This window comes from Ornithodoros turicata, unplaced genomic scaffold (genome assembly GCF_037126465.1).
Source record: "Ornithodoros turicata isolate Travis unplaced genomic scaffold, ASM3712646v1 Chromosome11, whole genome shotgun sequence".
Lineage (NCBI taxonomy): Eukaryota > Metazoa > Arthropoda > Arachnida > Ixodida > Argasidae > Ornithodoros > Ornithodoros turicata.
The window spans coordinates 2,475,723-2,491,805 of NW_026999295.1; the positions used below are offsets into that span (position 1 = coordinate 2,475,723).

Sequence of the window (16,083 nt, forward strand, 5' to 3'; positions counted from 1 at the left end):
GTGCCGGTCCCTGAAACTAGTGTGTGCCAAATGCCTTCCATGCTCCTTTAACAATTTCCTTCGGTATATTGAGTTCTACCTGGAAATATAGGGAAGAACGCGCAGCCAGTGCGAGGCTCAAATTCAACAGTATTGTGGCGGAACGTTCAACGCGTCCCCAGTGTTTGGCCTTGACGCAGTTGTTATTTATTTGGCGTAGTCAATCATTGTCCTTTTTCTCCGCAGGTGTACAGACATGGAGACCGAACCCCAACGTCTCTTTACCCAAATGACCCCAACACCCCAGAAGACTTTCCTGAAGGGCTAGGACACATCACCCATGTAGGTGTATTGCACGCGGCAATAGCTTATCGACGACAGTCAATACGTCTCGGAGATCTACAGGGTGTCCCAGAAAACGTGTCATTGAAATATAATTAATGCGTATACGAAGAGGGGAGTCAAGTCCTGTAGATCACATAAACAAAATACAGAAGCCGACACTGAAGATTTTTGCTTAAGTTTAATTTGTACAAGCTTTCGCGTGGAGGTCCACGCTTCCGGAAGCGTGGACCTCCACGCGAAAGCTTGTACAAATTAAACTTAAGCAAAAATCTTCAGTGTCGGCTTCTGTATTTTGTTTATGAAATATAATTAAAAAACTACGCCACCTAGAATCATGCGATCAACAGCATTTGTTCTTATTAGGTTTTTGCCACCTCCTAATGGGAATGTCATGTACTCCAAGTTTAATTATGTGAATATTTGCGAACTGAACTCGGAAATTTGCCAAGTAAAGGTCACTTTTTTACCCCACCAATATGAACAGCGCGCCTAATTCACTCAAATTCATGATAATTCACAGTGATATTCACGAGGTACCCCATAGGGAAAAAATAGCCGAATATCATGCTTTTCGGAGTACCTGACCATAGCGCGCGATAACTTTTTGAGCTCAATCGCTCTCAGTGCGACGAAAGGAGGTTCCGAAGCCAGCCCACAGAGTGATAGTAGAAAAAGTAACAGTTCCTAAAATTGGGAGAGGGAAAGCATTATCCCAGCGAAAGTAGGACGTGATAAGCCGTGCCTGTTTTATCTCTTTCTGCGATGTCAGGGAGGGCTGGGTTTCCAACCTCCCTTCGTCGAACTGACAAAGATTGCGCTGAAAAATTCATCGTGCGCTATTCTGTGCAACCTCCGTAGAGCATGATGTTCATTTTTTCCGATGGGATAGCTCCTGAATATCCCTGTCAATAATCATTCATTTGACTAAATTAGACACGCTCTTCACATTGGTGGGGTAAAAAAGTGACCTTTACTAGGTAAATTTCCGAGTTAAGCTCGCAAAAATTTACATAATTAAACATACGTTACACGACATTCACATGAGGAGGTGGCAAAAACCCAGTAAGAACAAATGCCATTGACCGCATGACTCTAGGTGGTGTAGTTTTTTTATTATAATTCAATGACACGTTTTCTGGGACACCCTGTATATGGTGTATGAAGCATAGCCCCATACTGAGCTGCAGAAAGATAGCTCTTGGAACGGTCGTCAAGTGAAAAGACCAGTGAGGATGTACAAAACAAGCTTCCCATTAGTAACTAATGATTTCTCTCGTGCATGCATAAACTCGTAAGCTTTATTGAAGAACAACCGTAGGTGCTGGGATATCGATCATTTCCAAGATTCGTCTGTATTATGATTGCATGACCTGTTCAGCGAAGAATTGTAGCATATTTACGGACGGTGACGAGTGTAAGACCAGAAATATGAAGTCGGGGCCGTATTTTTTCCTGCCTTTATTCAGAAAGGAAAGAACGATCAGTACAACCTGGGCCGGTACCTCCGTGTGAAGTATGAAGACTTCCTCACCTATGACCCTAACGAGGTAATTATTACTTAGTCGTAGACTTTTGTGAGTGGAATAATTACAACTCTCGCATAGGCTGTGTTCACTTTGTGTATGCAGTGGAGACATTATAGACAAAAAATAGAGGGGGTTGGCGGCTTTCTCCGTTGGGAGGTCTGCGTGATCTTGAACGTAGACTTTACACTTTTGAATTTCGTGATATTTATTCTGTTGATGAGTTGCTGGCTTTGACTGGTACGTTGCAGGATTAGTTGTCAGTTCCGGAACAGCTGAAGAACATCTCGCTGGCGACGTTGACAGCCGTTGCTTGGTAATTGAGTGTGTTTGAAAATGTTGGGATGAAGTTGGTGGAGGTGTCGTAGACTTCGTAGGTTGCTCTACAGATTGCCGTGCTCGATGATAAAGAACAAGTTACGCTGTGTAATGCCAAAAGGTGATAAAAATTCTTAAGCGTAACTCAGGTGAAGAATATAGGGAAAATATATACGTGCTCTATGTAAACAAAAATCCATAGCAAGAGGTTAAGAAGAAACCAAGAATGCTGAAACAGGAATGGAAATACTCTTCCGGAGATCCTCTACGGAGCATTTCACTTTTTTCTTCAACGTCAACATCAAAACACGACACTGGGGTATCTTCAAACAAGCCTTAACCCACGACGAAAATCGGCTCAATTTATCAGGGGTTATATTTACTGAGGAAATTCGGTGTGAGATTAAATGCTGTCTTAGATAGCTGAAGAAAGTGCAGAAGCTGTAAACAATCGTTATGCACATCGCGGCATTAAAGTATGGTTACAAATTATGGGAAAATGTTTCACAAAACCTAACGCTGCAGCTTGTTAGCAAACATTATTAAAGGCGCTGCGTCAAACCAGCATATGACGAATATGACGAATCTTTCTGTACGGAATGCAGTGGAACCGCTCTATCAGAATGACGCCGTCGACGGCAGAGAGTTAAGCAGGACGAGTTGTTGTTCTTGTCAAATAGTTATCAAAAGGCACTTTTTTAAGCTGCCGCTGTCCGAGTTCTTGCTAACGTGGGTCTTTTTTGCAAGTGTGAGCACCTGGTGTGTCCATACACTTGGGAACTGAGATGATGCCGGCACAGAATGTGTCCTCACACATCCTGTGCCACCACCGGAACTAAACCTAGTCCAAGCCCGTAGCCACGTGGCATTCACTACTGGAAGCGGAACGACTCGACGTAATATGCGCGTAACAGATGGTGTTCGGAAAAAATTGGAGAGCATCTCGAAACTCAGAACCTCTCCTTATATTTAATAATGCGGGGCTTTACGTCGCGAGACAACTGTGATCGCAGAACATCTCATGTGAACATAAAAATAATATGCCAGCGAGCTGGTGATGATCTAGACACCGTGACGTTCATTGAGATTGTGGAAACCTTGCAACGTTCATAAGACCTGCATTACATTTAACTTGCCACGCCCTGCCCGCCAACATTTTCTGCAAGCACAAGTGCTGTGTTGTGTATTATATTTCGGCAACATGTGGAAGTCGTACATATAGGTCAAACCAACCGAGCCTGAAGTTGGTACCATCTGGCCGATCCTTTCCTCTGTTTCTATATATACCTGGTGACATAAAATTATTATTTGCTGGCCATGATGGTTGTCCTGTTGCTTCGTGTCAACCCGTTGACGCCCTGAATCATAGGGAATGTGACAGTGGCCTACTCACCGAGTTCAGTTTTCTGTTTCATTTACCCCCGGGGTGCCAAATCTTGATTCCAATTGAAGGATTTGTTTTTTTTTTTCTTCTTTTTTTGCATTGCATATATGTAAAACTAAACCAACGAGCGGCAGTTCTTACGTGTAAGCAGCGATTTTGTTTGCGCGACTTCCATTTAACCAGTTTCCGCTTCATTTTCCATCCTCTTCTCAGTTTAGTTTTCCTTTTCGTACAAATCGAGTCACCTGTCGTCATTCCGACGTACATTCTGCTAGATGCGGGCCCGAAGCTCTGGACGTGACCGCTGCCTGGAGAGTATCCAAACGAACCTTGCCGGCCTTTACCCTCCCCGAGGAAAGCACGTGTGGAACAACCAAGTGGACTGGCAACCGGTTCCTGTACAGACGATGCCTGTTGATCTCGACGGGGTAAGTTGCGGGAAGAAATTACTTTGCTGTCGGTTGTCACATCTTTTGAAGAACGCCAAACAGGAGTTCACTTTTTTAATTGTGTCTACATTGACAACCTCCAAATGTGGAACAGAACATCTTTGGGTCAAGTCCGAGCTTTCTAATGATATTTGAGGCAACAGTCCATGGCGATAAGTATACATTAGTGTATCGCAAGTGGACTAATTTATTATTATATAATCATATAATGGGTCTTGGTTCTACGTGGATAGGAAAACATAATAATGACATCACCCTGCGGTGGTCAGTCCCTCAATTTATTTTGCCTACCACAAGTCTTGTGTAGTCCTGAATTCTGAACTCTATTTTCCAGCCGTGTTTTCTCTTACTCCATTTCTTTTTACGCGACGGGACGTACTGTGGATGTTGGGTATCACGGAGGGATGTCCTTGTGCCTCATGAATTGGGTCCGTTCTGATACCTTTAACCTCCTTTTGTACTCTCTGCAATAAGGAAGCTATGATATGCTGGGTTAATCCATCCCTAATTAATAAAAAAGGCTCGAAGGTGAACGCTGTTCTGTGCTTCGTGCAGTTCCGTCTTATTCAGAGCTTTGTTGATGCAGGCAACGCCAGTGGCTTGCTTCACGTTCTAAGAGTGGTTTGACCTGAGCGGAAAGAGAGGGTTCTTTTATTTTCGTTTGTTTTCTGCCTGTATCGCTAAGATATGTACTCACGACCTTGAGTCATGACAAAGACGTACAAATTGGTGTCTTCCATTCTGAGGGTTTTCAACAGTTAATTGAAACCCCTGAAACCACATACGAAAAAGATTGCTTTCAACTTCAGTACCAGCCTCAAGCAAAATGAGAAAAGTTGTCTCCCCAATATATAGTAAACCAACTAAATATTTTCTCTACCCAAAAATTCTGAAGGGACGTGCTGGCTGTATTGTTCGCAGCAGCCAGAGCAAAATCCGAGAGGAGGGGAGCAATGCAAGACCTTTACCCACACTCGGCTTTTATTTTGCTTTTGTACATTGAATTTGTACATTTGTCCATTGAATTACATTCACTCGAGCACCAGTGATCATTTACGGTTAGCGGTCATTTATTTATGGGAACTTGTTAGGGCGGAAAATCTGAATGACATCCTGCCAGTAGCCAGTAGTGCCAGTAGTAGCAGTGGCGCGGTAGTGGTTTAGCACAGACAAGAACGTTCAGTGGCAGGGTGTCGTTCAGATCTTCAACAGCAACCATCGCCCCGAGTCACATTCACGACAGAGTACCCAATAAATGATCACTTACAGTATGTGAACCTTCGTACCACGGCAGCAGCGGATGTATATTGGGCCTACGCCCAGAGGATGACGGGAGGATGAGGAAGATGATGAGGATGATGGAAAGACAGTACTCTCCGGTCTCATTATGAAAAACTATTTAAGATCGGAGTGGCGTAGACTTTACTTCGATGAGCAATAGAGAAGGGATCTCCGCACAAGCTCCACGATAATGGGGGGGGGGGGTATATTTATTAGAACAACGGGAAAAAAATGGGACGAAAACTCAGCCAAACGAGACCTTTGAGAAGCAGACTGCAAGGATGGCAGACTTTATTACAGGGTTAATCAGTTGGTTGCTTAAGAAACGCATTTCTGAATACGGGGAGAAGTATAAGGGGAAGTTGTACTCCCATGCCACTGGGAGTACAGCTCGGGACAAAAGTTTACGGAACAAGGGGTGGCGCGTTTCTCCATCGCAGCGACACCCTAGCAGCGAACAGAAGAGAACAGACATACTGAGAGTTTGATAGAATAGCCGGCTAGCCGTTTCTTATTCTGTATCTTCCAGATAGCTAGCAGAAGTCCGCTCCGATGACGAAATACGGCAGTGACGTGTTCCGTAAACTTTTCTCCAGAACTGTACTACCCACATTCGGTCACCAACAGAATTAAAAGAAAAAAAAAAGGAAAAAGTATGGGGCGTCATTCCGGCAGCAAAGAGCATTTTGGATTCGTTGCCAGAAATCATGTCTCGGGGTTCGTCCAAAATAAAATGCGACGTAAAGCACATAGAGAGACAGAGCTATGTGGAATGATTTCGAGGGGTAGTTAGAGGGGTACAGTGGTAGCGTGTGCAAAGTCATATGAGGGGGAGACCTGGAGGTGGTTAATTAATTAAAAGTAAGAAACAAGGATGTTAACGGTCCACATTGAGCACGGCATGTTCAGGGTTGTGGTTGCTAACCATGGTCCGATTCCATTGAAGTGATGCGGACGTCCCGAGATATACACGTAAGACCAAAAAAATGCATTGATATGAAATCTCGGTGATAAGTGCGTTGGAACCCCGACCGCGCCTTTGACTAGAAAGCAAGAAGTCATTATCAAAAGCTTTCGCCCAAGAACAGGGCGGCTGCCAAAAAAGAGGAAACGGGCAGGACTACGGTTTGAAGAGTTTATGTAATATTTTTGAATTTGTGTCTGTTCGATTCGTGTACGCGCATATTGTTTACATTAATGTAGTAAAACGTATTTTATCTGGCGTATTAGTTTGTGCTCCAATGTACATAATACAAAGTAGGGTATGTTATCAGATAAGGAGACTGTTGTGCGCTTTAGAATTGTTCTTCACATCATGCCCGCTCTTGTCGTCTGCTCGTCTGTGGAGATTCGCTCGGAGATTCTGCTCGTCTGCTTGTCATTGAGCGGAAAGCAATAACCTTAGAGACCCACGTGTTTTCTATCCGTGAACTACAAACGCCAGTGTATTGAAAACACATATTTCTCATTTGCGAAGTTGGTATTTTATTCCACAGCGCCCGGTATATGGTCGCCCTATTTGCTTGTTCGGACTTGGCGCACACACATGTTCTTTACAGTTCTGCACCTGGTTCTTAATGCTTGCAGAAGCGAACGAAGCACTGAGGGCCATAGCAACACTAGGCCGAGACTCGGGGCTACGACAACGCGTATTTAACTAAGGTTTAATGTCGACTTTATAATGTGTCCTGTACTCGCATATGTTCTAACCAACATTTATTCTTAACGCGGATGATCAAGTTTGTCGTACGTATAACATATAGTAAATAGTGAGAATAAGTATTTGATCACCACACCTTTCTTTGTGAAAGAGTCCCCACAAAGCTGGCTCACACAGCCCTTGCACGAAGAGAACGAACACATCACTGTCATCACGTTCGGAACCCTGCGACACGTTTTTCTTTTTTTCAAAAGCAGCCTTCACTTCACTGCTGAACGCATCGCGAAGTCTACGGAATTCACTGGACGCTACGCGTTCGCTCATTCCTATACGACAGCAAAGGGAACAAAGAGGTCTGCCATGTTTGCCTCCTGGGTAGTGCTCGCAGTGACCACGCGGGAGCCGAAAGACGAGAATTCTTTCGTCTCTCCCTCGCGACGACCATATGGTTACGACGAGATTGTCGTAAAGTCGCGAACAACCGAACTTTCGACGCGAAAGACGATGCGGGCCGCGTGAGCGGTCTGTTGTCATGACGACCAAGACGAAAGCCGGCGACGTGACGTGAACTACACACCCCGTCCCGTGCCGTCAACGTGCGCCGTTTTCAGTCGAGGAGCTCCTCTTCTGTGTGTGGTGGCCGCTTGCGATGCCCCATCTCATCTGACGCAACCAATGCCTTACGATCGGGTTTTGTAAACAGTTTATGACGCAGTCATTGACGCAATGGCTAGTGCAGCGCGAGACTTAGAACTCGGTTATTGGTCCGGGTTCGAATTTTAACGAGCGCGTACTACCGCTTCGTGTACGCTTGCGAATCGAGTGCGATTGTGGAGGAGTGCTACTGCCGCTGCCTTTACACGCGGCGTGTCTATACATCCTAGCTTGGTTTGAAGGCAGAATACCTAATACATCTTCGGTGTTCGTTGCTGAAGGATGCTTTGCATTAAAAAGGCATGCGTCTCCTATGTTCAACAAATCGTGCCCGAGAACGATGTCACTAGGGATGACAGTTGTCTAGGAGTGTGCTACGCTGTGAACTTCATTTTTAAGAGTGTGAGGTTCCACTGGAATGTCAACAAAATACCGCCGACTTGTTGTCCAATGGGAGTGCGGCGTTCTCAATGTTGCCAAACAGCTCTCGGCAGAGTGCCAGGGAAAAGGAATGCAATTTTATGAGGGAAGCTATTCATTGACTCAAGTGTTCGTGCTTTCGTCATTAGGGAGTTTTAGAAATCCGGTAGCGGCCCAACGACTTCTTCTCTGTATCGCTATCAGAAATTAACTATTGCCCCGCTGATTCCTGACGGGGAGCCTTAGGTAAACGTAAAAGATGACCACCAGTTCACCATGACGTTTCCGAAATCACCGTAAGCCCATCTTATGATTCCTTTGTAGTGGGTGACACCACGTTGCTGATATCTGTTTGACTGACAGCGGTACGTGGTCGGAATAGGAGGGACCTGATGTTTTCACAGAACTCCATATTGTTAATTGGAGCCTGATGTGTATGTCTGCTTTTTTGCTCCTTTAACCCAGCGATATGACCAAGTAACCAGTACAGCCAATATCCTCTCACAGACTTTTTCAATCGCTTTCACGTATGGAAGTCTAGCATTAATTGTGTTTCGAAGAAAGACTTAAAAAGTGTATTCGATGGCTACGTTGGGTTGAATGTGAACCTCTCGCGTCTGAACTACGTTCCAATCTTTGATGAACTCTTCGTGCAGATTGTAATCTTAAAATGCTAGTGGTTTAACGCTCTAAGGGACTGAACACTTTGTCTCGGCAGCTGCGAGAGTCTGATTTATTTTCCTAACCACGCGTCCTTATAAAATATGGCAAAGGGCAGCCGGAGTATTACATTCTAAATCTTCCGCATGATTCTTTTAATTTTGCATCCATGCGCAGTGTCAAAGACTGGCCATATAATCTTACGTTCGATGGTTACGACGAATTAGCGGTTTATCTTTTCTTGCATAGCCTATGATTTTCTTTTTTATTGATAAACCTCACTGCTGTATAATTCGCATCTCAGTGTTTCCTGTGTACTTTTTTCTTCACGTTTTGACTGTTATTGTTTGCCGTTTGACTGTCGGTTCGAGCCCATAAGCGTTTTAGGCAGGGCGGTACAGAACTGATTTCCTATTTGAGTTCGCAATAACTCGAAATGAATTGATTGATTATTACAGAGGTTGTACGAAGATGCGATTTGCCCAAACGCGGAAGTGGCTCTTGATCACATCCACAAGTCTCCACAAGGCAGTGAAATCCTGTCTGAAAACGCAGTAAGTTTCTTGCTTTTAATCTTCCATGAATTAGAGTGCACTTAGAGGAGTTATGAAGAAGAAGTACCTTTCTGCAAAGCAAGAAGTCCGCCATTAGAGCCATCTCACTACGCATGAAGTAGGGAGCCGGCATGCGTAATCCTGGTCGAGTGCAGAAACATTATTTTCCGGTTTCCTTCCCTACTTCCGCTGCAGTACGATTGCTCTTATGACGCATTTCCCTCAGTTGTGTTAATTGGGAACTTTGACTTGACATGAGCGATGTTTACTCCACAAGAACCTCATGGCAACTCTAGAAAAGTTGTCCGGGAAGCGCATGAAGGACTGGGTGAGCGTCCGAGATCTTCTCGATACACTTACGATTGAGGTAAGGTGACATATGCTGGAAGATAGCTAGTACTTCTGATAAATACGAAGTGGCACAACGTGCATCCAGGAAATATTTTCACAACACAAGCCTAATGTCAGGCTGAGGGCTACCCAAACTTAAACGTGGGTTGCGGTTCACATGTAAGGAGCGTCCAAAAACAAAGTTCGCCTTTCGTCTTGTCTATCTGTATATTTATCCATTACCCCAACCTCGACAGAAAATTCAATTTTCAGCGTTGATTGCGCGAGTCACGATGAGCCAGTGTTGTTGTACCTGTGGTAGACCAGGTGGATGGAGGTGAATTCGAGAAAGAAAAAAACAAAGAAAAGGCCGACAGCGTTCACTCAGAATACAATGACCCCATTCTTCGTGCGGCGTTGTGAAAGAGATACGAAATTACGAATTAATTGTTTCGATATTTTATCGTTTTGTTGATTCCCTGTTAGCGCCCCGAGACAGCTGTGGCTATGAGGGGCGTACAGATGTGGACAACTGGAGAGAGGACAGCAGGAAGGAGTGGGGGACAGGAGGGGGTTAATACGCGTCCAGGGCCGACAGTTCAGGGGAAACGGAGCCGACAAATTGTTTTTGTTCGCATACTTAATAACATGGTCAAATTCTGTTATATTAAAACAACGGACAACACAGAAAAATCCCAAGGTACGTTGTCTATCAAAATTCTCAACGTGTATTTTGTGACAGAATGGGGTAAATAAAACACGAGGGTCGTGTTTGCAAAAAAAAACAAACAAAAAAACAAAAAGAAACGTGTTATCGGATTGTCAAATTTCGGAGTTCGATAAGAAAATTCAATTTCTCACCACTGAAAATTGTTCACCGTGCTCGTGTTTTGTGGCAAAAGATCGCGAGAGGTAAACACCGTTGGCTGCATAATTACCGGTTAAGTCGATTTTTAAAGTTATTTTTGTTTGACAGGTTAGGTGAACACCCTATACCGGGTCTTTCACGAAGTTCCCCCTGCTGTATAATTCGTAAACTGGTGGAGCTATCGAAAAGCTTTCTTTTCAGTGAGGAACCTTGAGGCATCAGCAAAGGGCTGTGCAGTGAGCGGCTTACTTGCATATGCTAAATAAATAAATAAAAGTCATAACTTTAAATGTTGCTTCGGACGCTTTCGGAACCTCTGTTTCACGTACAAAAACATTCAAGGAAAAATGCAAAAAAAATAACAAATGTGTGAACACTTGGTTATTTGAGTAATTGTATCTCTTCACACATTTCTTGCGCGGGGTAGTGTACCAATGCGCATTTTCGCTCAGTCATCCGCCTGCCAATTACGTATTGAGTAGGGTTCACACACGGGGGTGACGGTAGATAAGGAACAGCCACATAGCGTACCTGTGTCGTGAAGACAACAACTGCGCCGAAGCGTCTCTTCTGGCTCTTCCTCAACTTCTGTCATCCCCGCGTGTAAACCAGGTGGTTGAACATGTAATTGGCAGCCGGACAGCTGAGTGAGAGAGCGCATTGATCCGCTGATCTACACAAGAAATGTTGTAAACCGAAACCAGTTAATTATTCGAAGAAAAAAATATCAATTAGTGCCCTTGTGGCTTTTTCACGGAATATTTCTCGCGGAAGGTCACTGTCGGCAAAAATGAGTTCCGAAGTAGTCCAACGTAAAATTTAAAAGCTAGGACTTTTATTTAATCACTGAGCGTATGCAAATGAGCCGTTCACTGCACAGCTTTGTCCGACATACATTATCACACTTCGATTCCAAGGGACGCCATACCGATATAACATGGATGCGCTGCGCTTTCGGAACACCTTAATGCATGCAGAACCTCAATGAATGACAAGGATCCTGGAGCTCTCGAAGACGCGTCAAAGACAATACGGATCTTATGTTTTCTCGGAGCCGCATATCTAACCCTTACTCGCACAAGATTGGCGACCCTACTCTCAGTTCCGGCTGTCAGTACAAATACCTCGGGGTTTACCTTGCGCATGATCTGAATTCGAAAATTCACATTAAAAACGTAATCTCTAGCGCTAATAAAGTTCCTTCGATAGATGTTTCAGGGTTAATCACTGAGAGGAAAGCTTTTCGATAGCCCCACCTGTTTACGAATTATTCAGCCGCGTGACCTTCGTGAAACACCCGGTACGTACATCATTAGAGAAAACTCTCATGATTCGGAATCCTCCCCACATTACCGCTAATAATCTTATCTCACATTTCTAATCATCTAATATAATTTCTAATCTAGTTTGCTCTAACGGTGCGTTCATTCACCTAACCCCACTACCACAGTCCTACAAAACACCACAAGACCGCAGACTGCTCCCCTTAAAAGCCTATCGTTGGATTTTTCTCATCCACAAATGACGGAGACACATATACCGAAAAACCCTTCGCCAGTACCCATTAAATAGCATGCCATTATGAGCACAGTTCCCAGAACAAGAACAGTCTCTGTTCGAAATAACGTCGGCTCTCGTCTTGAGGCTCTTCCCTCAAAAAGGTTTTTCTATGATGTGGGAAGTGTCCTACCTTGCCAGTTGTGCTACTTTGCGATGCCATGATCTACACTTTTATACCACCTGGAATATGGGCAAGTGCCTAATGTTCCCTGTCTGTTTTTGCTGTTCATCCTAAACATTAGAGAGACCGTGGACTGAAGATCCCAGAATGGGCGTTCGGCTTGTGGCGCAACATGACAGAACTGGCGAAATATACTACCATCATGAACTACAAAAGCCAAGAATACAACAAATTCCGCGCAGGTAAGATGTACATGATGGGAATTGATGATCTGGAGATGGAGCACATAGAAAGGACAAATACATACATAGCCTCAAGTGCCTAAGAAATTGTGTTCGCTTTCACTCTACACTCTTAAAAAAAAGGTGTGCTTTAACTCTTTTTTTTTGCCACATATATAACACCCTTTTGGAGAGTACAATTACGCTCAAAAGGGTGTCTCCTCACTCCCTCAAGGGAGTAGCATAACACCTTTCTCCCAACTGGAGAGTAATATTACTCCCCGGCAGGGAGAAGGTGTTATGCTACTCCCTTGAGGGAGTGAGGAGACACTCTTTTGAGCGTAATTGTACTCTCTAAAAGGGTGTTATATATGTGGCAAGGAAAGGAGTTAAAGCACACCTTTTTTTTAAGAGTGTACGCGGTGACAGAGCTGAAAGCGAGTCTGTCTCAGACGACACGTACAAATGAAAAATGGGGTGGCGGGACACTCAGAGCGAAGTTGGGAGCGGGGAGCAGACCGTCCCCACCTTCCGACGCCCCTAGTGTATTCCATGGTGTGTCAATAATAGAATGTATAAAAGAGCCACTTGCAATTACGTACAGCCCACATCGTTCTTTTCGACTCCTTCAAATAATTTATACGTGATTCGAAAACCCCGGAAAAAACCCTTTCTGTGCGATCATAGACCATTCTTATACCATGGAATCCTTGCCTAACATGCTCGCGATCGTGGTGTTATCGCGTGAAGGTTCCGTGAATGAGCAGAGGCAGTTTATGTAGACCAGGGGTCGGGAACCCGCGGCCCAGCTGCGCTACAGTTGCGGCCTGGCGTGGCCTGAGCGCGCGACAATAATCCCGGTGTTTAGCTGGGCGAATTCCTAAGGCAAAAGTCCGCTCTGTGTGTTGCTTTTCCTGCTCTGAAAATTAACAAAATGAATCAGCTTGTTATTCAACAGCGATGATTTTAGGCTTATTTTAGAACGGGTTCAAACCCCGTCTGGAAAAAGGTCGACGAGGGGTGTAAAATGTGACCTTTGGAACTGAAAAGGTTCCCGACCACTGGCATAGATTAACAGCCCGTTGCTTGTAAACCCACCACAAAAAATTATACACGTCACAGAGCACTGTTCATATTGTTAATGAACTATCTCAATTGGGGTAAATTCGATCAGTGCGACGTCTGGTGGGAAGTAACAATATTTATGCGCCCGACTTCTTCGCTGCTTCTGATGGCACATAGCCGACACGTAGCCAACGTTTTAGGCCCACTGTTGCCCTCACGCGGGGTAGATTTGCCGCGGTACATTTATTTATTTATTTATTTATTTATTTTCAATACCCCCAGGGCCACAAGGACACAAAAGAGGGGAAGGGCTTGATCCATAAACGGAACATACAAACAGTTACAAAAGGCGCAGTGGGCACTCAAAGAATGCAGAATGTAACACAGAGGGCAGTGTCAGAGACAGTTAGCATGTAAGTGCACACCGGTGGAAAATGATTAAACATAGCAAAGGAGCTACAGTCTGATGCCCCCAAATAAAAAAATAATAGCAACAATTAACACATGATAGTACATGGCTCATAATAACGGGAAAACAGGAGAGCATGCATGGGGGTGAAAATGGGTTTCGCAATTCTTATGTAGAAAATAACTCTGTAATGAAATCCCTAAAAGAGGGCAGATCCTGTATGGTAGTAATGTCAAACAGTAACCTGCTCCAATCATCTGCGGTGCGGATGAAAAAAGAGTCGGAGAAAGAATTAGTACTGGCGTGATAGATTTTAACTTTTCGAAAGTGATCCAAGTGGTGGGAGGTATACGTGTGGGATGATATGTGAGAGGAGAGGATGGGGTCGTCATGATAGAATATTTTATAAAATAGTGATAAGCGACCAACTTTACGACGACAGGCTAGTAGGGGTAGTTGTAGCTACTGTTTCATAAGAGTAACACTTGCTGTACAGTTGTAGTTCCCCACGATAAAGCGCGCTGCGCCATTTTGAATGGATTCGAGTGTAAGTGTGGATGGAAGTACATGAAAAGCATTGCGCAGTTGCTGACTACTTCGACGGTGTTGCCGGTATTTTTTTATTTTAAATTGAAAAACACAAGCAGAAGCGCAATTGGGACGAAAATTGTGACGTACGAGTATTGAGGGTTGAGTCTATCGAATAGATAACGTTTTAGAAATCGAACCTCGAGTGCCTTATGATATAAATATATTGGAATAATTGGATGATTACGTCATGAGGTAACCGGGGTTTTATGGTATCCCTAAAGGGACCGGTCACATCCGTTCCAGTCGGCTTCTAAATTATGGGGTCATTTTATTCGTCGTTGACCACGCGAAATAGTTGGACTGAGTTCCGATGGTATACATCACAGGAGCAGACACTGGGTGTTGAGAGTATGCTGGAATTATCTGTCTCGAGAACGAGAACGTATTCCTGGAACAGTCATTCAGGCACGGCCTTGAGAATAGGGATGCTGCGCTGGCAAATTTGAGGTGAGCCCTGCTTGCTCACAGTAGGCGGGAGGCCCTCTCACTCCTCCTGTTAGGAAGTGACGTCACGCTGATGTCAGAGTGTCCAGAGTCTCCGCACCTGCAACAACAACAACTTTATTTTCGACCTTGGAGAGTGGGGAGTTTCATCGCCACGTACTGCTGTTTGAAATGTGTTTATTTAACATCAAGCCTGTTAACATCGTACATTTACATCATACATTTAACATCGTACAAATAAGCCTGACGTCAGAAACCAGCCCTATACTCGAGGCCACCTCTCTGCCTCCTCCGCTATGCATGTAAATATGGAATCGCAGTGTCGTTCTCGAGGGCTCGTAATATTTATTATTACTCATAATCACTCATATCATCTTATACAGTGTATTGTCACTTATTCCCCAGGTCTGCTAATAAAGGATATCGTGAAGCATGCAGATGATGTGGTCGGCGGTGACAACAAAGTGAAATTGTACATGTACGCTTCGGTAAGTCCTGGCATTCTCACGGAATTAAGCGGGTTTTCAAGAACATGTGCGTTGCTGATTTTTATCTAATTTTGAGGACATATTCTTTGTAAGAAGTGGAACTTACACCGAATACATTATGAAGTGGATGCTATTTGTTTTCCCTAGCATGACGTGGCGATTGCCGCACTGACATCCGCCTTCGGGGTATTCAATCAGTTGGCCGTCCCCTCATCCACGGCTGTGATCACGGAACTGCATGAAGATCCCCATAGTGGCGAATACTTCGTTCAGATGTTCTTCAAAAACGAGACCACACGAAAGCCTTACAAGCTACACATTGAAGGATGCGAGGGCTATCGATGCTCTCTGCAAACATTCAAAGAGCTTGCAAGCCCATATATTCCTGATGACTGGAGACAGGAGTGTGGGTTAGATCCCTTGCCAGGAGGATTCCATCTTTTTGCATAACCAAACATAAGTGTGCCTTTCAATAAACGCTCGAAACCTGTCCATTCAATGCACCGGCATTCGATTGTTTCCAAAGGGAAGAAGATTGTGGTGGAAAGTCTTTACGCGCAGCCAAGTGCCACCAAAATACACGGAGGTAGGGCGCTAAATTCCAGCTGAGATTATTTTCAACTTTGACATAAATACATCAGTTTCTCTAGCTTAAGTGTCAGTTTCATGCGCAGGAAGACTCCCCACGCAACTCATCGTGCCCATGACTTTCCGTCGTGTCTATCTTCAGTCTTATCTACCTAGTCTTGTAGCTTATTT

General features: G+C 44.3%; 1 protein-coding gene across 1 annotated transcript in view; it reads left to right on the top strand.

Moving 5' to 3' along the window:
• Positions 1–15,823, top strand: part of LOC135371408 (testicular acid phosphatase homolog) — a 30,439-nt gene extending 14,616 nt beyond the window's left edge. Inside the window, exons 2-9 of the mRNA XM_064605472.1 lie at positions 226–321; positions 1,791–1,871; positions 3,825–3,977; positions 9,132–9,227; positions 9,505–9,594; positions 12,228–12,348; positions 15,242–15,324; positions 15,472–15,823. Coding sequence (XP_064461542.1) covers positions 226–321; positions 1,791–1,871; positions 3,825–3,977; positions 9,132–9,227; positions 9,505–9,594; positions 12,228–12,348; positions 15,242–15,324; positions 15,472–15,774 — 1,023 coding nt within the window. The 3' untranslated portion in view covers positions 15,775–15,823. The remainder of the gene's footprint in view (positions 1–225; positions 322–1,790; positions 1,872–3,824; positions 3,978–9,131; positions 9,228–9,504; positions 9,595–12,227; positions 12,349–15,241; positions 15,325–15,471) is intronic.
• Positions 15,824–16,083: the final 260 nt, after the last annotated feature.